Source organism: Phaethon aethereus (genome assembly GCF_964289735.1).
Source record: "Phaethon aethereus genome assembly, chromosome: 18".
NCBI classification, from domain to species: domain Eukaryota; kingdom Metazoa; phylum Chordata; class Aves; order Phaethontiformes; family Phaethontidae; genus Phaethon; species Phaethon aethereus.
Window position 1 is genome coordinate 11,302,716 of NC_138594.1, and position 20,031 is coordinate 11,322,746.

The following is a 20,031-nucleotide window of genomic DNA, read 5'->3' on the forward strand; positions in this document are numbered from 1 at the left end:
CAGGCACAGAGAGGTGGCCGGGCTGCTCAGCCTCGGTGGGGGGATGGCGGGTCTTGCAGCAGCCAGAAGCCATCCCCCCACCGAGGTGAGCGGGGAGCCGGAGCCTTGCACCCCAAGTCCAGCACAGCCAGCAGCCTGGCTCCGGCAGCACTGCCAGGCCTGACATGCCTGGGAAGTCACATTTGCTGCTCCAGAAGCCATGGAAACGTGCAGGAATCAGGCTGCTGGCAGAGCCGGCCTGGGAAACCTAAAGCAGCACTGACACCTTCAGGAAGGGGAGACGAAGCTCAACATCAGCCTTGGCTTGTCTTTTCCCTGCACTGTGCCCTGCGGGGCCCAGAGTCTACTTGGGAGGTTCCTTCTTCAGCTGGCTCCTGCGATCCAGCTTGCTCATGACCTGTGTGATGTCCACGGTCGTGGCAGCTTCTTTGGCTTTGGCCTCTTCCTCCTGCTGCCTCAGGATGATGGGGCTGGGGCTGGAGCGGAGGTGGCGGCGTCCAAACGGGAAAGTGGAGCTGGGCAAGAGAGTGAGAGAAGAGCAGGGCGTTACTAAAAAGTAGAAGGGCACCAAAAACTCACCCCTGGTAAGTAAACCTACCAGGAGAGCAAGCTCAGACAGAGACAGGTATGCCACTGTCACCCTCACAACAAGGGAGCACAAATGTGGATGAGGTGGTTTAAAGCGTGACTTGGTGACTCAGTGCCACACATCCGCTACAGAACTGCTAAAAGCATAAAGTCAGTCCTGTTCCTGGTCCTCGTGAGGAACTCCAGGGCCAGGAGAAGGCCACTATATTACTCCTTTTGTTGTAAGCATTTGCACGTAACTAATACTCAAGCGTGAAGCCAAACTGCCATCGGTGGAATTTTTTCTAGCACTCTCAGCAAGATCAAGATAGGGATCAGTATGAGTGTTTCTGGTGTCTGCGATACCCCCAAGAGACACCCGCTACCTGCTTCAGCAAAGCCATTACCAGAAGCAGCAGAAACAAGCGTTAAGCCACCTCTGGATGAGGTACTAGCTCTTTAGCTCATCTAGGATGTCAAGTATTGTGTCTCCAGAACAGGCACGGACAAACGCAAAGGTAGCCACCAGGATCAACCAGCATCTGCCAGCGACCTTGTGATGTGTGGCTCAAGGAAACACTAACCAAACCCCAGGCAAGTCAGCAGCAGGGGTTTTTCCACTGACTTGAAATGGGCTTTAGACGAAACAATAGTGTGAAAGTCCACGATTCCTCTTTCTTGCTTGCTACGTTGACGAGTGGAAGCGGAACAGAGAAAGAAGCACACCACCCAGTCTGGCTCTGACATTGCACACTCAGCTTTAAGAAGCAACTGGAGTTCAAATGGCCTAAATTTGCTATACAACCTTCATCTTGGTCAGAAAAAGCCATTTCAAGCCTGTCTCTTCTACAGATGTTTACCTTGTGCCAGCAGTCGTGCACAAGTAAGATGCTGTTTGCTCCCATGTGGCTGCCTGTCACCTTCACTTCACAGGGATAAGTGGCCCTGTCCACGCAGAGCTGAGCAGGACCCATGAAGGACCCTGTGGTGGCTCTGTGTCTCCTCTAGCAGCCAAGGTTTTATGGGCAGGAGTTTCCCCATGCCCAGTACACAGTGCTCTCTCCTTCCAGAAAAGGAGCCATGATTAATTCAACATCCACAGCCTTTCTAAACAGACCCAACAGACAAGGCAACTGAGCAATCGTCGATTCTGACTGCACACAAGCCACTTCCAAAAGCCTCACAAATAAACAGCATAATCAGTCTCAAAGCAAGCCATCTTTTTAGTGAAAAATTTTATTTAATTAAGTGAACATCTGAATCATAGTAATTTTGCTGCAACTCAGGCTTTTTCTACCCTTGCTACAACAAGAAAAAACACAACCCACAATTACATCCAGCCTCACTTGCCTTTTTTTGACAGTCTCTTGTGGCACAACAGCCTTGGCCAACATTTCCTTGTATACTGGAGACTTTAAATAGCGGCCATAGGAGTCCTACTAGGAGAAAAAAGAGAAACCAGTAGTTATGAGCTGTGAGCACCCTTATTAAAATCACCACCAAACACAGCTGCTCAGGAGCCAGGGAGGCTGGGAATCGAATAATTTCACCCAGAAGCCCAAGGGACTTTGCATCTTTCAGGAAAATGTAGCTTTTTAAACCAATACTCTTTCATCTTGTAAAATTCCCAAGATTTTCCATCTCACAATAAAGCTCCCCAGGTAAAATCCAGACCAAAAGGTCTGGACTGAGCTTAGCCCAGGCCAGTGGTGTCTCGCAGTCATTACAGGGTGAAGTGCTCATGTTTTGGGAGCTGAACTTTTCAGCAAGGGGTGAAAATCAGTATCATTCTCCTGCTTTCAGTGTCAATGTGCATTAGCTGCTGCTCTGGCCCATAATGCTCCTTCTTGCTTAAGCAGATTTTGCACCGCTCATAAGGAGGAGTTACAGGTTATTCGTGGTCACCGTGACCTAATGAAAGCCATGACATATTATATGCTGACATCAGCCTGCAGTCTGCTGCATCAGTCAGTCCTAAAAAAAGGTGCCCATCAACATAATAGCAAAAAAACATGTGAAAAAAACTCAGTAAAACGTGAGATGGGCCATGTCTGGTTATGCTCTTGGTACAAAACTCATGCAACTATATCACAACTGCTACTACCTTTCCCATCCACTGCTGAAATACAGCTGGATTCATGCATTCCACCATAGGGATGCCCGATATGGCACACAAAGTTGTACTAAGTGAGTGAAGTGAAAGATTTGTTCCAGCTTTGAATAAGCTGGTGACCAAGCTGGTATTAGAAAGTAGGACTTCCACTTGTAGGACTTGAACTCCACCACCTTGGAGACATGCTGCCTTAGAGGGAAGAAGAAGCAGCAAAATACAAAGGCCTGAACCAGTGCTTGCTTAAGTCAGCAAATTTGAGGGATTTGCAAACAAAGGCCACTTGAAAGTGACTGATAGCACACAAAGGCATGGAAAGGCCCAGAGAACTGGAATCCCTCTAAGGCTTTGGAAACAAATAACAAACCTTTTTCATCAGCATGTAAATGTGGGTCTGAGCAGCATCTAAAACATAACGATGAGGGTGCTTGAGGCCTTTGACAGTGATGCCCATTGTTGTGCCATCGATGTTAATCCAGCGCCTTGCTCCTGGAGCCAGGAAGAGCCTGCAAGGAGGAGGAATCAATAGTGCCATTAACAGCGGGGGAATTCCGGGAAATTCCTCTGTCTGTGCATGAAAAGAAAAGTCCCTTCAACTCCCCACCACAATTTGCTGTCCCTATCTTGAGCAGTCAATCTCCTCTTCAACAGTAGACATGCAGTCAGTTCCTCTTGCACCATTAACACACAATATAAACCAAATTTTAGCCCACTGGAAGCAAAAAGGGTCTCTCCACTCTCCTCGCGGCACTCCCAAGATCTTTGCTATTCCAACACCTCTATTTAAATTACATGCTAAGACCTAAATGTAATAGTGGAGAATGGAGAGGAAAGGTAACTATATAGAATCACAGAATCATAGAATCTTTGGGTTGAAAGGGTTCAAAACAATACTTACACTTTCATATTCAAAAGCTCCTTTCCTATGTGGGGACAGAGGACAGCCACATTTGATGACAGCTTACAATGAAAAGTCTCAGGAATAAATCATTTGGAGAATGACAACGTGTGGAAGAAGGTGATGGGACTCATGTACAAAGAGTTTAAGAATGTAAAATTTTCACTCACTTGTAAATTTCTTCCGCTTTTTCTTTGACCTTGGATTGATCTCCGTACTTGAGATCCTCACAGGCTTCCCAGAAACTCAGATTCTCTCCTGCGTAACGAGGACACAGTCAGCAGAGAGCGAGACTGAAGAAAACACAATCCCATTTATTAACTCCTAAACTGAATTTGTTTGACTCAATACATGTTGGTCCCAATTCAGTCTCTCCAATTCTTACAGCCACCTTTAAAATCCCCTTAGGATTTTTTCCCTACTCTCTGCTCAGGGACAAACACCACCTGTAAGAGCTTGTGAATCCAGTCAGTTCCAGCTTGCCTGGCGCAGTCCCTCTGCACAGGGAGTGCCCTGGGCTGTATTTTGTGTCCTGTGCCACTAGATGGTATTGCATGCACTGGCTGCACAGCCATTGCCTCCAAAGTCACTTCTACTGCCTTTACGTTGTGACTTTGTCACTGTCTCAGCTCACAGCACCTACTGCAAAGGCATGGATTTCCACCACTGCTGTCTCAGCTGTGCAGCCTCCTGCTGTGTGGTCTAGGCAGGGACAAAGACAGAGACACAGCAGACCCACCGCTGAACTCCTTCTTCAGGAAGAGCTGGAAGTTCTGACGACCTTTTGGGTCTCGTATCAGCTCACTGAAGTTGAGGGCCCATCGCTCCACACGCATTCTGGTGGGGATTTCCACTCTGCACAGGTTGAAAACAAACAGCACTGCCAGTTTCATGTGGGCCATCTAATTGGCAGATGAATTAAAACCAAAATGCCCTTTGCTGGAATGCCAAGAGACTTCTCAGCACCCTGTTTTCCAGATTGCTGTAATGAGCTCCTGAAGTCAGCCCACTAAGTAAGCCATAATTAAACCACTTGGTACACAGTGGGATGAGGATTTATCTCGGATTTATGCTGCTCACAATGACGGCCCAGCTTTGCTGGAGGTTTGACTCAGTCCCATTCTGGAGGAGGCACTGGTTGTTGCCCAAAGCTTTGCTTCTCATAAAGGCATTCTGTGAAGGTATCCTTTGGGGCTGTCTAATGGGATATTATCACTCTAACAGGATTGCTGGTCTCAAATGAGAACCAGTAATATGTTGTATGTTTCAAGCCCAGAGATGCCACTGTATAATTAGCAAATACTATCTGAATGGAAAACCAAGGGAGACCTCAGAGAAAAGACGGACTGCCAGTATGTGCCTCCAACCCAAACCCTCTCATAAGAAAGCAGCCTGAGGTGTGTGCAAAGATCAAGGACCAGTAATCGAACCCTGAATTGTTACACTATTGGCAGCGCCTAATTTAGCAGGGTTAACGCTAAACCAAGCACTATACCTGAGCGTAACTGGTCATATTCCATTTCTCTGCTAGAAAACATGGACTTCACTCACCAAGGGGAGGATCAGACCAACTCAACAGGGGCTGAGTGCATACTCTCATCATCAGTTTAGGAATTTCTGTAATGTTAAGGAAGGCTCCACTTCAAGAAGATAATGGTGGAAGTTCAGCAGGGAGTACTCCTAAGAGACAGTTTCTTTAGTGTGGCCAAGCTAGCTCAGAAAGGGAATGCTTCCCTGCTCATAAGAGACCAGATATCATGACGAAATCAGGGATTCCCTTTTCTGATTTCTATCTGCATAAAGGTCAGTGTAAACCACAAGCTGGCAAAAGAATACAAATACATACAGTTTTGCATTGAGATCCCAGAACTCGGGGTCATCTGTTATCCAGGGGTTGCTGGGGAGACATCCAGACAGGATAGGATCATTGGAGAGGAACTGCTCAGAGTACTTCACAAGCCTGCAAGTAAATCCAACAAGATCAAAGTATTAATTTGCAGGCAGAATTGCAGCCAGCCCCATTACAAGCAAATAAATGGTTGCACAGACTATAGATATCTTCAGAGGTGCAGCCCTATCAGCATGGGGATCTGGAATGTGGCCCCTGCCTTAGTAGAAAAATGGATTCATTAGCTCAGTTAATCTTCTCCATTTCCCAAACAGTAATTTCCTGGTTGTCTTTCAAAGCAGTGATTTTGTCAGTTCAAGTGCAGAGAGATACAAGACTCTCTTCCATCACCTCCTTTGCCTCTTCATTTCAAGGAAGTGGGACTAAGCCCCCCAAATGGCTTCTGTTTCCTTCTCCAGCCAATTAGCAAAGCCCTGATCCTGTTCTGCTTTTGTGCCTCACATTATAGAGAAGAAAGAGCCACAGAAGAGGCAAGTACTGTATATGCTCAGGGTGGGTTCTCTACAGCCTTCCCACGGGGCATGGGACAGCCGAGGGAGCTCCGGGAGAGGTGACGGTGCTGAGGGCACATCCTGGCTTCTCCTTTCCTCCGCTCACCTACCGCACGGCTCATTCCTCTGCAAATGACTGAGGGCTTGGCACAAAGCAAAAAATGTCTCTGTCCTAGCAGGAACCAGACAAACACTTCTTCTACCTTCTAAATTGGCCAGACTTGTAATTAGAGCCCATTTCACTAATGTCCTGGAAGCTTTCTCCTCCCTTTTTCACTCTTGAAAAAAATAATCTGTTTTCTGCATTTAAAATTCCTTCTAGGCCAAACTGCTTTCATGTGCTCAAAGCTGGGAGTGCACTGTCCAAGGACCCATTGCTAACAGGCACCTTGGCATAGATCCTGCAATTATACAATGCTGTTGCACAAAGCATACCACAGGTTTGGCACAGAAGTGCTCGATCCTATCTTCTCACTGGAAATGCCAAGGCTCTCACTGGAAATGCCAAGGCATTCAGCACCTGCATAATTCACTCCAATTCATATATTCTAATCAAGCTACAAATCTAAACCTGTCAACTCAGGTAACATTGCTCTGTCTTTTTAATGATTAGTTCTTTGCAGCTCCTCCTAAATCAATGCAATGCTCTGATGCATGTGCATTATCTCATTGCTGCTCTTATCCTCATCAATAATAATTTGATTTGGACCCAATCCTGCAGCTGAGATGGAGATCCAAATTTCCTGAGGATTTTTTGATCTAGGTGATAGGCATTATCCATCAGAAGACTACAACTAATGTGTGAAAAGCTCCATTGCCAAACAGTTAAGCACCACAAAATTCCTGGAAGGTAGCCAGACGTCCCCAGCTCCGGCTCACAGTTTGGAAAATTGAGGCAGGAGAGTTTGAACTGACTTGGGAGTCAGTGACAGATGAAATGAGCAGAACTGCTGGTGCCTTGCAAACTGTGGTTCTCAGAAGACAGCACTTGCTTCCCAGACTCTTCCTCCCATTTCATTCATCCACAACCATCTTCTCCCAGGGAACAGGCCTGAGCACCTTGTTTATCTCAGATTCGATATGGATCTCTGGGTGGCAATCGCTATGTAAAACAGGCTGGTGGCATGGACTGCACCTCTAGGCAACTGGCCAGCACATAAAATTCTGGGTAAAAAATGCCTGTGGCAAACATACTAATGGCTAATGCTAGGACTGGGAGTTTTGCACTTAATTGGCTTCATCGAGAATCTGATCAGGAAACTCTCCCACCGGAAGAGGAATTGCTAATTGCTTGGACATTCATGGAGAAGCATGTGTTCCTTCATAATACAGAATAACCAGAGACTTCCTCAGTTCTTCTGCCTTCTGGTGAGCATTGCCATGCAAGCAAGAACTGGGGCTGTACCCAGCCCATCAGGCTGGGGACCAGCGACAGGAGGGTCAGTCTGTCCCCGCTGCTTACTCCTCCCACACAGCGACAGGCACAGGACAGACACACTGCTGCATCCTCGCAAAGCAGTCTCCACGCAGCTGCTTTTCCAGGCTGCGGAGCTGTGCTGGGTCCCAAGCACCACAGTCCAGCCCTGACCAGGCTGAACGTCTCTTGATTTCAGAGGTAATCTCAACTGACTGGGTGCTGCTCTACAGACACTCACGGCAAAGCTCTGCTTAGCTCCAAGGGAGCCTCTTCATTATGACTGGGATTCTGATCCCTGCTCTGCCTTGTGCCTCCTGGCCCAGGCAACACACAGCCCAGACAGCACAAACAACACTGCGTGTGGCCACCACATCGCTTCTCCTGACTGAGTCACCAGCTGCCAGAGCAGATAGCTTAATCATCTCATTTGGAGATGAGTGCTGAAGACTAATTAATGTGTGGAGAGAAGGAAATCAGGACTTACCCTCCAAGAGAGACAGAAGATTTCACTCTGGACTTCATGATGGCCTGCTGATAATACATGATCTGAGAGGGATCAGACACGTCCATGGTTAGGAACATGGAGATGTGAAACAACGCCATCTCTACCTGAACTTCAAGCATGCCCTCTCCAAGGTGATGAGGCTAACTACAACAGGGCCCGCTGCTTCCCTAATTATTGGATGTCCAAGGAATCAGAGATTCCCTAAACTGTGTTAGTAAAATGGCTGTTTTCCCTGAGCGCATTGCAAATGTCAGAAAAGCATTTTGCAATGTGCAAATAATTAAAAAGCACTTCCCATGCTATATACAAATTGGATAATAGCTACCATTCTAGGCACCTACAAATGCTCTGGGTGATTTAGCATGTAATTATCATTGATCCTTGGCTGCTTCTACCCTGGCGCCACTGGATGTATCTCCTATGATTTCCCCACCACTAATTTTGATCTATTGGATTTTAGCTCTTGTGTCTGTCCTTGCTTGAGCCTTCCCGTCACTGGGAGAGCTGCTGGCTGCCTGCAGTGGGAGGAACTGTCCTGAAAGCACACTGACCAAAAGCTCCATGGGGCAGAGACTCTCCCAGCCAAACCCTGGTGGTTTTAAAACTGCTTATCCCCTGCAAAGGGGGCTTTGAGCCCCCACGCAACACTGATGTAAGCAATACATACAGGATGAACACCTTGAAGTGAAGGAAGGACCACTCACCTCTCTCCTATAAACATCCATAGTTTTTTTCTGTAAAATAAAGAAGCAAAAACCATTGAATTGACGTGGGTACTTTCACTCACCTTTTTTGAGACATGAAAACACCGTTGCAGGGCTGCTGTTGTGCAGCACTCTCCAATTAATTCTCATTACAATTAAAATCAAACACAGCAGCTCAACTAAGCAGGGTATCATCAAAGCTAAGAGCATCCACACACCGTAAATCGTTCCATTAGCTGTATTTACTGTTTAGCATTGCTTCTTCCATCACAGGCTGCCTGTATGCCTTCAATTAAGGGGTTATTCTAATGGAGCTAAAATAGATTCGTTTACGAGACACAGATTAGATCATTCAATATTAGCTAAAGGAGACAGGAACCAACACATTGCAAAATATAAACACCACAATTAAAAGCCTCAGAAGCAGTATCTGCTGTGCAAAGGGTGCTTACGTTGTAATTTGAATAACTCAGACTATGTTACATGTCATCCACAAATGAGCAAGCAATTGAAGGCAAGAAATTAACTGCAGGGTGTTTATTCACACAGTTTCCTTTGAAGCACAGTTACTTTATGTGAAATAAACTTGAGGAGGGAGAAGGAAAGACAGGCTAAGTCAGGGATGCTCCCAGCAAGCCTTTAAAGGCTTACGCAGCGTTTCCATTCTTCATCTCCCGTTTTAGCCAACGGGATCAGAATTACTCTGTCAAACTAGCCCTGTGGCAGACACAGGTCTGCAAACTGCCTTGGTGAAGTGCCGTTTGTGAGCGATGAGGGCTGAAGCATCCGGTATCGAATGCCACAGGCAGCCTGCCTCTCCCATCTTCTCACCAGAGAACCTGCACCCTGAGCTGCCCCTATTTTGGGAAAGGCAAGACACTCTCCCAGGGCTGCTTTGTGAGGGGACCATTGTAGGGACACCAGTGCAGATTTGCTTTTGCATTTTAACCATCGTCACTAGTCCTGCTCAGGAGGGAGAAACTATTCTTTATAATGGAAGAAAAATATGCTGAAACTTACGTTGGTTTTGAGAAAGCACACTCACCATTTCAGCAGCAGGAGCCAGACTGCAGCAGATCAGCCGATCTGTATAGCTCTACCATGAAGCCAGCCCATCTGATCCTAACACAAACCCAGTCTGGCCTGTGTAGTACTGACAGAAATCCTCACTGTGGCATTGCAAAGGGAGGAAGCTTTTTCTGCTGGTAATACCATGACCAGCACTGAATGACTGCAGCACACATAATCTCAGCAGGGGCAAACAGGAAAGCAAACAGTAGCTGCACCAGCAGCAATGTTCTGCTGGCCACACTCAAGGAACTGCATGCAAGGGGGAGGAAAAAGCTCTTGGACAACAGGATTGTTGGCCACAGGGCTGTACAGCCTCCGTTGCTGATTCAAAGCCTCCTGGGAAAGCTTATAAATGATGGAAGACACACAGATTAAAGAACACCTTTTCACCCTGCAGCTGCACCCCTGATGCCAGGCCAGCTTCCATGTAGGCACCATTTCTTCCCCTCATTTCTACAGTGTCATCGTTTCAGATAGACTGTTGAAATGGCGGCGGGGGGGGGAATCACCAGCTTGTGCAGAGAAACTCACTGCATTTACTGTCCTAGAAGTGTTCTCTTTAGAGAGCTTTGTTTCTGTTTCAGGCCAGCTATTTCCTGCACAATAGGAGTTCACTACCTCCTTGGGGAACCCGAGATACAAACCAGGCCCCATCAGATTTACAAGTGCCAGCTGAACTGTTCCATTTGATGGAACTTAAGTGCGGCTAGGGCATTTACTTTAGGAAAATCAACATGTTAAAATCGTTAGATGGTTTTAAAAGGCCCCCTCATTTCTTCCTCTGTTTTGTCAAGTGGGTGCCTTGGACAGGCCTGGTGCAGTGGGGCGAGGAGAGGTGGATGCTGGCAAAATGGCTTGAAGGCAGCTCACGTGGTAGTAAAGTTGTATTATCTTCTACATGGGTCTTAGAGGCAGGCAGCACACCACACACACACACGAGACAAACAGCTGGTGAGAAAGAAAAAAAGAACCCAGTAAGTTAATTGTTACATAGAGCAAGAAAGGCATGAATTAAACTGCCATCACTACAGAAAAATCATATGTGGGCAAGTAAAAATCAAAGCTAATGCCATGTCTGCAGACAGGAAATGATTTTTTTTGAAGGTGCATCCTACACCAAGGATCCCTTCCTGTCACAGCCTGAGTCCAGCTTTCCCTGGTCCTGGGAAAGCCAAGGGGCTTTGGTGGGGTGCTGCAGGGTGGGGAGAGGACTTGCCACGGCTCCCACAGAAAAGGGGGCTATAGCATGAGAAAGGCTGAGCATCACTGAGTACTGGCACACACTGAACTGGAGTGGAATCAAAGAAGAGTCCAGCACTGAAGACCCTATTGAGGGCTGCAGGTGCTGGCTGTGCTCAGCCCTTTCCAGTTCTCAAATCCACAGTAAACCAGGAAGGATCTCAGCTATTTCACCCCAGAGCTGCAGATCATTTCATTTCCCTTTCTCCCACAGTGCTCCCATCACCACTTTCCAGCTTCGCTGCTGGTACAAGGGACCCTGAATACTCTCTGTGTCCTATTGAGCACTGCCAGTTGTCCCCACCATCCTACCCATCCTTAGGCCCCACTACTGACAGTGGCAACGCCAAAGTGCCCTCTACCACCCACCACCCTCCCTCATTCGGAAGGAAATAGTATTTGGAACAAAAGAGTCATTTCTTATAATGAGATTAATTTTGCAATGCCCTTAATGAGTGACTTATCACAATTACCGCGGATAAGCTCCCCAGCCCTGCAGGCTTCAAATCAAAATGGCAATTAGTGAAAGACCTCAGTCTGTCTTTGGCAAGCGCCACGAGCCGTTAAACATCCTCCTCCCCGAGACACACAGCAGCACTTGGACACCCCGCACGGTCTCGTCACACCCCGCCGCCACCAGCCGAGCGCTCCCCACGCGTGCAAGCAGCGGCTGCAAAGCTCAGCTGGGAGCCAGCCAGGACCTGCTCAAGAGCCCTGGGTCTGGGGCTGATCCACAGGGCTGAAGCCAGGAGCTCCTACAAGAGCTGCGCCATCTGCTAATTTCCAGCTAGCCATTCGCATGGGCCTCCCCTGCTCTCCGTGTGGGTCTTCCTGAGCACATTGTGGAGATAACGGTCATTATGTTTTTGCCTGTCTGGCCATCATTCAGGCTTACAGAGGCCGTAAAAAGCCAGACAACAGCTTTTGTGTCTATGCCCAGATGGGGCTTGGAGTGAAGAACAAGCACAGGCCACTGTTACACAGAGCTCATTTTGGACCGAGGCACTGCAAATCTGCCCCGAATGCCGCAGTACCCTCAATCCGTGCGCGCAGCTCGGCAAGCTGTGGGGACGACCACGGGGATCGCGCGCACAGCACCAGCCGCTGAGCACGGGGCAGTGCCAGCACAGCTCGGCCTCCCTCCGCAGCTCACTTTCCTGCAGCCAGAGCAAAAACCTGGGGGCACGGCCTCTCTGAGACTGCAAGGGCAAGCAGCACTCCAGCATGCACCTAGCTCTGTTTCTGCACACACGAACACCTCTTCTCAGGTGCAGACGTGGGCCTTTGCCTACACGCAGCCAGCTGGGAGCCCTGCATGCCAGAGGCAAATTCTGAGTCTAGCATAAGATCGTCTCAACATGCATCTCCACTGTGCTGGTGCTTCCAGCCCAGCAGCTGCAAGTCAGATCTGCAACAGTCCACATGGCCAGTTTCGTTCAAATTGACGGTTTTCCCCATCTTATTTATCTGCTTCTGACCCTGTTATTTCAAAAGATGTGATGGAAGCAGCAGAACTTACACATTTATCGGGCAGCCCGACTGACAGAAATGTATGAAATGAAAGGCCAGCAATGACTACGATGATCTGTGGCCGATTTGACAACAAGCCAGGGCATTTCATTCAGTAGCCCCTGAATCTAGCACAATGATTTTTGGCTAAGCTAAAAGCACCTTTTAGAAAGGCTTTCTGGTTACAGAAGGCAGCAAAAGCTGCCTGCAGGCGAGTCAGCGGGCTCCGGCAGTTGCCTGGTAACTCCCCGAGCAGTGAGGCTCGATCTTGAGCCTGAGACCTGGGTAACAAAAGGCTAAAGCGTCCCTTAATTAGCTGTTCAATTGTTCAATGGATGGCTGCTTCTGCCTTACTCCTCCTGCCCAACTACAACTCCTAACTCATTATAAGAGCAAGGGACACCCATGGGTGAGTAATAAAAGTGCCTTTCAAAGGAGTGCGATATTTGGCTGAGCACCTGTTTATCCCCAGAGGACTCTATCAATTCAGGAGGGAGCAGCCAAAGGTTCTGAGGCAAGTGAGAGAGATGTTCATGCCAATATCAGCTTCAAAGAAGTCACTCTGATGTCAGAAATTAATTATCACTGGGAATATTTTTTCTCAGCTGTCAAGATACAAGAAAACTAATTGGCCAACAAAGTGAAGTTAGACTGAGTGGGAACAGAGACACAAACCCAATAAATGGGTGCTAGACTCATGCACTCATTTTCTGCTCTCATCATTTCACCTATGTCAGAACCAGAGGCTGGGCCCACAGAAAACATCAATAAAACTCTGCACTGCCTTCAGCAGGGTAGTATAGGGCCAACAAAGCACAGTTCAGCTCAGCATTTACCAGCAGAGCTTGAGCCATCCTTTCTGCTCACCAAAGGCTGTTGAGCCACAGGTGTTTGTGAGAGCAGCCTGCAGAAAAAAAACTAAACAAAACAAAAAACACGAAAAAGCTGCTAATCCAAAGGTGGTTCTATGTGGGCTTTTGGCTGTCTCGTGTATTGCCAATTGCTCTTTCAAAAGCAAAAAGAGAAGCAACAAGAACCTTCCCTCTTCTGCTCAGCCTCCAAAGAGGAGACACAGCTCAGAGACCAGTTTCAAAGAGACAGGCAGTGAAGTCACCCCAAAGCTGGTGTCTTTTGGCTCAGGGCCTCCTAGGAGTCACCATCTCTCTTATGTCCAGGGTGGGAACTGAACTGAGATCCTTCAGCTCACTTCCTCTGTACTACCAAGCAGCTGGCAGATGGCTACGGGCTTTCAAACCGTTTGCAAACCTAAAATCTCCTTCCATGTCAGCTGTAAAACTGTGGGCGAGACATTGGCTTACTTCTCTTTTCCATCCCTCTCCCTTTCCTCCACTCCTTTTAAAAAAAAAAAAAAAAAAAAAAAAAAGGCTTTCAGCAGCTGCTACTTACAGCAAGGAAAAAAAAAAAAATACACCCCAACCCTACATTTTGCTCATTTTCAGTCTCTATAGCAACAGAACACAGTTGGCCAAAGCAATTTTCCTGCCTCTGGCTGTTGAGATGTTTAAAGGCTGTTACAAAAATGAGAAGTTGTGGGAATACAGCGAGTGTGATCACAGCAACATTTGCATTTAACTGCTGAGAGACACTTTGACTTCACTTCCAAATGAACACCATTAAGTGCTCAAATGCAGGATCGCTTAAAAGGATGGACAGAGAAAGAGAAAAGCAGCTCCAGCTCCTCATCCACTCAGCTCCACTGACTGCATTTGTCTTACTGGACCCCAAACCAGTCCCACCCAGTTACAGCCTCCATGGTCTCTGTTCATTAATTCTATTTCTTTATGCTGTACAGTATGCATTCTTAGGCAACATATCGTGTCTCCTATCCACCACACCAACTTCTCTGTCTTCTTGCCACATGTTACCCTTTCGGAGGCGTTCTGTCATTTTATTTTAAACCTGGATCTTTCCTCTGATCCTTTACACCCCACAACCCCCCACAGTACATTCACCACTAATAAAAAGGCAGCAACAAGCATCTGGAGGTAGAGGATTCCTTACTTCAGCTTCACCAGCAGAGAAAACATGTCCTGTAGCTAAACACTCACACTGGCTGGTGAGGCAAGAAAGCTGACAAAGTATTTTCAAGCCAAAAGATGCTGCCAAAGCCTATTCTGAGGGCCCCACGCCCTGGACAATGAGACAGCTTCAACTTCTGGCCCATTTGGCTGTCATGTCTGAGCTGACTCGCTGAGGCTGCCCAGGGACATTGTCTGGGTCCTCCCAAACAAATTCAGTAGGTGTAGAAAAAAATCCAAACCTGTCTCACCTGGTTTACCTTATTTTCATTGGGATCCGTTGCACGATCTAATCCATACTCTAGGACGTCTAGCATGCCAGGCTGTTATGAACAGAAACACCAATAGCTTTGTAACTCATTTGTTTTAAAGTTCGTGGTTCAGACAAATGCATGAGCAGACCCCCAAGCCCCAAAGGGCTCCACTGCCAGCAGCTCCCAGCCAGCAGTGCCCCAGGGGAGCTCTGCCCCCTGAATCTGGCAACGCTCCCCTCCAAGCTACAGCCAGACCTCCCTCCCTTGAACTCTTTGAGAGCAACCAAGGAGAGAAGTGTGGACTCAGGGCAGGCCTGGGCTGACCCCTTCCCCAAGGAGAAGCAGCAGCGTGCACAGCCCCCAGGCCATGCCCACGGTCGTGCCATCAGCCTGCCGGAGTTTGTCTCAGGTAGCTGCAGCGAGGGCACCACTGACGCACTAAAGCCACACGCCGACATCCTCTACTTACAGGAGCTCGGTTCACAAGCCAGTAGGCTCTCTCTTGGCAGTCCAGGGCGTACCTGTCTGCCTTCTTCCGCTCCTTCCCAGCTCTGCAAAGCCAAGAACAGGATTTAACTCTAACAGGGGAATTCATTAATTTTGCTCTTCTAAAACCAGTGGGATGAGAAAGGGGGCACACCTCCAGCCTCTCCTGCCCCGTGGGCCCCAGCCTGACTGCGCGATGCTCTGACACAGCCTTCTGACCACATCTTACCCCAGCTAATTCTAGACTGCAGATCATGCTGTTTACATGGCCACACATGACTTGCTTTTGAGAAATCATCATCTTCCTGAGCTCAACTGGGAGCAGACACATCCTCTTTTCATTAGACACGCACCCCTTTGGTAGAGTTTTATGCTAACAACCCGCTACTTGTGGTCAGTCCTGCTGCCTAATGTTTATCCATCTCCAATGTCCCAGGCAGTATCTGAGGACTGCCACACAGAGATACATCCCGGACATGTTTCATCCCCATCTCACAGTAAAGGGGGGCATTTCTCACAGAAATTATTTGGAAGTGGGGCCAAGCAGTGTTCCCAGACACTAAAACCCAAATCACCTCTATTATTAAATAGAAGAAGCACCAGCATGGTTTGGGCTTGGACCAAATAATTCTTTCCCAGACAAGTCTTGGGCACAATCTGGGACTTCGCATGGGCAAGGAAGCATTCCCAAAAGGCTGTTTGCATGTAGCCACCCGGCTGTGGTTAATAGGGTGGATGCGGGCTGTTCTGCACCAGTCTGCCCCAGCATCATCATCAAGCAGCCTCAGACATGTTTAATCAACTAGTTCAGACAGTTTTGGTATCTAACTTTAAAACTGCATTTGGCATCTCTTAGCCCAATTCTGACCTCAATTTACAAGAACAACAATCTCGTGTTTTAATGAGACAGTTATCTGATGAGCTGTATTCTGACGACTTGGCTACCATCCCAGTCAAGACAGAAATGCTGCTGAGCAGCAGAGGCAGTGCCTGCCATGCTGGGTGGTAAAAAAAGGTAAAAGGAATCCAAAGAAGTAGGAAAGATCCTATCTGCAAAGGAGTAATCCCATCTCACGCTCACTAACTTTCCTAGGAATTTGAAGGATTCAGCTCCTCAAATCAAGTCAATTTGGCTGGGTGCCTAAGTATGCACTTCAGAGTTTTCTCCAGAAGTCCCTGCTGGGAACATTTACTGATTCTTCATTCACACCATTCAGTTCAGCTGTGAGACATGTGCAAGCAGTAATTGAATCAGACCAATAACAGGTCCTAAGTCCAGTGGCCTGATCCATAAATGCTCATGGACAGCCCTGATCTAAAAGAAGCCATCTCTAATGTGGGTTTGCACGCTGAACCATTAAACCTCGGCTTCTTCATGGAGTCACATCAGGTGCAAAATCTAAACCTCTCCTTGCACACTTACGCATGTGCAAAAACCATCTGCAAAGAGGCATGCGCATGTGTGGGCAGGAAAGGCACGCACCCCCGCCCGTGCTCTAGCTCTTACAAACCACACCGATTCCATGCCTTTGGTGGACAAATGCCAGGCAGGGAGAGAAACGCAGGTGCAGTGGGCGAGGGTGAGGCTTTGCAAGCGGGTGTCCAGTCATTTGGAAACGGCTGAAATCCTTCACACACAAAGTGTGAAGTGAACAGTTTCCTTGCTAAGTGGAGAAACCCCCAGCTGATAGGAAAGGCAGGTTTGTTTCACAATCTTGAGGGGCACTTGCAAGTTCTCTCAAAGCTGCACTTCACGTTTCTAAACTGCAATTTAATTGTGTACCAAGACAGTGAAGCTCTGCCTCCTCATACCCTCCCCAATGATGCAAGTAGGGGAACACAGGTCAACTCACTTATACTGCTCTTTGGCCTGCATAATAACAAAATCCCACTTGTAGTTTATTTTTTGGTTGAGCATGTTGTAATGTTCCTGGAATAAAAATAAAATAGCAGTTAGTGTGAAAATTCTGGACAAGGCATTCCCATGCCAGGGTTTTCTTGACTCTGCATAGCTCAACTAGGCCAGGCTGGCAACCAAGCCAAGAAATCTGGATTGTTCTGAACGTAATGACATGAATTGCAACAGTTCAAAAATATCACTGCAAGGAGAGCAATTACCCCCTGCTAGAATTATCATTGACTTCAGAATATTTTCCTGTACTGGACACTTTTTCACTTCCAGAATTTTGGCTTTTGACACTGCTGGAGTAACACCTCATGCAATTGAAGAGGTGATTTTTTGCCATACTCCATTCATTAGCAACAGAGGACTAAAGCTATAGCAAACGAGGGGCTTGCAATGGAACAAGTACAACATCTCCTTACCTTTTCATATTCTTCTAAAATCCCTTTCCGCTTAATGTTCTTCTTTGCTAGGTAAATTGCTGTGGAAGGAGAAGCAAATAAGCAGTTTTTTCTTAGACCAAACAATTCCAATTAAAAATTTACCCACATGACAAACACAGGAATCTTTGCCTATTACATTATCTTCCCAGGCATGAGCTCCAAGTTCACAAAAGCTCATGGAAGAAAAATGAACTTGGTGCTTTCCCTTTGTCACTGATGCTTCATGAGCCAGTGCCCAGACTGGGAGCAGCCACGCAGAACGGGTGGCGTATGCCTTCTTGCCAGCAGTCACTCCTCCTTTGGGAATTCAGCCAGGGTTTCACAGGGCAAAGGACACTGGACCAAATCTTTAAGATGTTGAGATTCTTCAGAGTTTGACCTCCAAGTTTTCCAAACACAGGCCAGTGTTTTGTTATAAGTTCCAATCATTCCAATCTAAAATGGGCTTTTTTTATTTCCCCAGAAGATCTACAACATAACGTAGATAAAAGCCACAGAGGACGATCTTGGCATAAACAAATCAGTCTGTGAACTGCACAGCCCACAGGAGCAAACCAAGCTGATCAACCCAGGTTTCATGACCAGCCCTATAATAAAAAGCATTACAAAGGCAACAAAAAATTGATATGGAAAGAGCCATCAGGAGATACTAGGAGCCACTGCATTACGTGAAGAACGAACTCTCTCCGAATGAAGGGCTTGATCCAAATCTACAGAAAGGCAGTCTTGGGCTCAGATCCAGGAATACACTTAGCTATTCAGGGACCTTGTGTTGGAAGTCTTCCCTACCTAGCAGAATATTTCAGACGTGTTCCAGTCTGATAGATCTTAGTGGAACGTAAGAGAAGCTTAACCACTTTCTCTCATCAAGGCCACCATAAGGCAGTCACATCCAGAGCGTTCCCTCAGTTCAGCATTACTGAGAATTAGTCACAAAATAGTATGAAAGAAAATGCAAGGGCTGGTCATCACATGTGGACACAGCACAAAGATGAAGAGCAAACACGGCACAGGACTGCGTGCACAAACACATGGGCTCGCACTACACCTCCTAAACATGCACAACACTATCATTTACCATAGTCTGTGTCATCAGCAGGCCAGCTCTGCACGGGCCAGAAATAGGGGGTCTGCAGAAAAACAAGCCTTTTGTTAGAGCACAGTAGCCTTGCACTCATGCCCAGAGGTGCGCAGCACCACCCGCACTGGAGGGAGAGGGGACCTCTCCTCTGCTTTAGAGCCTCAGCTCCTTAGCTGCATGTCAGCTTGCACAGCAGTGCAGGCCAGCTACAGCAGGAGAACTGAGGTCAGACGACTGCCAATGTCAAATCCACTCCTGCTCTGCAGTCAGTTAATACGGCCAACCTCTCACTGCTGCCTGAGCACTCAGGCTGAGATGCTGGAGCCTGATATGGCACCATGTGGGAAGCGGACTCCTCATTCAAAGTACAAACAAGGATACCCTAATTTCCCATTGTAGTGGAAAGAGTCCAACCATGAACCTTGATAACATCCTGTGTATTACTGTCCTTTTTGTATATTCATTATTCAGTCTCTCCAGATCATTCTATTGTCAGCCAGCAATTCCATTTGCTACTTTAAGACCTGGAAGGGAACACACATTTGGAAGAAAGCACAGCTATTTTGAAGCTGAACAAGTACACTACTTTAGTTGAAGGAAGTATCACAGTTTGCCTGTAAACTGTAATCTGACACCCCGAACTGGGGGAACTGGCCTGTGGCTTCTCTGTGAATCCCTTCCTCCTTCCTCCTGCACACTGAATGATTAGCTCGGCTACACAGCATGGCCTCATGACTACAGCTCCCGGGGAATTGCCCCAGCTGCCTGTTTTTAAAGCTAATGCTGAACTCCCTCTCAATGGCTTTAGACAAGGTGCAACTCACTTGAAACCTGTACAGGCTGCCGTCTGTCTTAAGGGTGAGGTTCTTTGGCTCCTGAAGAGGGTAGATGTACCCATATTTGACAAACAGGTCCCCCAGGTGGAGTGCCTCTGAAAACGGAGAAGGCAGATGTTTTGATTGCACAGAAACACTCCACTGGAATTTAAAAGTGAGCTGCTACTCAGGGAGAGAAGAATTCATGTGAGAGGTTTTGTCTATGGAGACCTTAAAGTTTTACAACTGAAAGCTGAAAAAGCCTCAGTTTTTACATTTCTACCCACCTTCCTCAGTGATCTGCAAGCGTTGGAGAATCCACTGCCAAATATCATTACCTGTAAAGCAAAGAAAATGTCAGGTGCTTGAAACTGGGAATGTGCCAAAATCCATGGGCCACAACGAGACCTCTCCAGTCCTCACCCCTCACTGTGCTCCAATCCCACCAAGTGCACAGACCCCTTCTTGCACACATGCTTTCAAATGCACCATGCAAGAGAAGCAGAGATAAGAAGCATTGCTGGTCTCTCACTGGCCATGCTGTCATTCAGGCTTTCTCCTGACCAAGCAGGTATCGGTCTGTGCGAGAG

The 20,031-nt window shown here is 47.4% G+C and overlaps 1 protein-coding gene across 1 annotated transcript in view; it reads right to left on the minus strand.

Moving 5' to 3' along the window:
• Nucleotides 1–343: 343 nt before the first annotated feature.
• Nucleotides 344–20,031, minus strand: part of RGS9 (regulator of G protein signaling 9) — a gene marked incomplete at both ends in the record, with an annotated part of 28,767 nt that continues 9,079 nt past the window's right edge. Inside the window, 15 exons of the mRNA XM_082008102.1 lie at nt 344–515; nt 1,918–2,003; nt 3,045–3,183; nt 3,746–3,833; nt 4,315–4,430; nt 5,422–5,535; nt 7,877–7,938; nt 8,602–8,631; nt 14,711–14,782; nt 15,183–15,264; nt 17,053–17,129; nt 17,525–17,583; nt 18,624–18,675; nt 19,451–19,557; nt 19,729–19,779. Of these exons, the coding sequence (XP_081864228.1) occupies nt 344–515; nt 1,918–2,003; nt 3,045–3,183; nt 3,746–3,833; nt 4,315–4,430; nt 5,422–5,535; nt 7,877–7,938; nt 8,602–8,631; nt 14,711–14,782; nt 15,183–15,264; nt 17,053–17,129; nt 17,525–17,583; nt 18,624–18,675; nt 19,451–19,557; nt 19,729–19,779 (1,307 nt within the window). The remainder of the gene's footprint in view (nt 516–1,917; nt 2,004–3,044; nt 3,184–3,745; nt 3,834–4,314; nt 4,431–5,421; nt 5,536–7,876; nt 7,939–8,601; nt 8,632–14,710; nt 14,783–15,182; nt 15,265–17,052; nt 17,130–17,524; nt 17,584–18,623; nt 18,676–19,450; nt 19,558–19,728; nt 19,780–20,031) is intronic.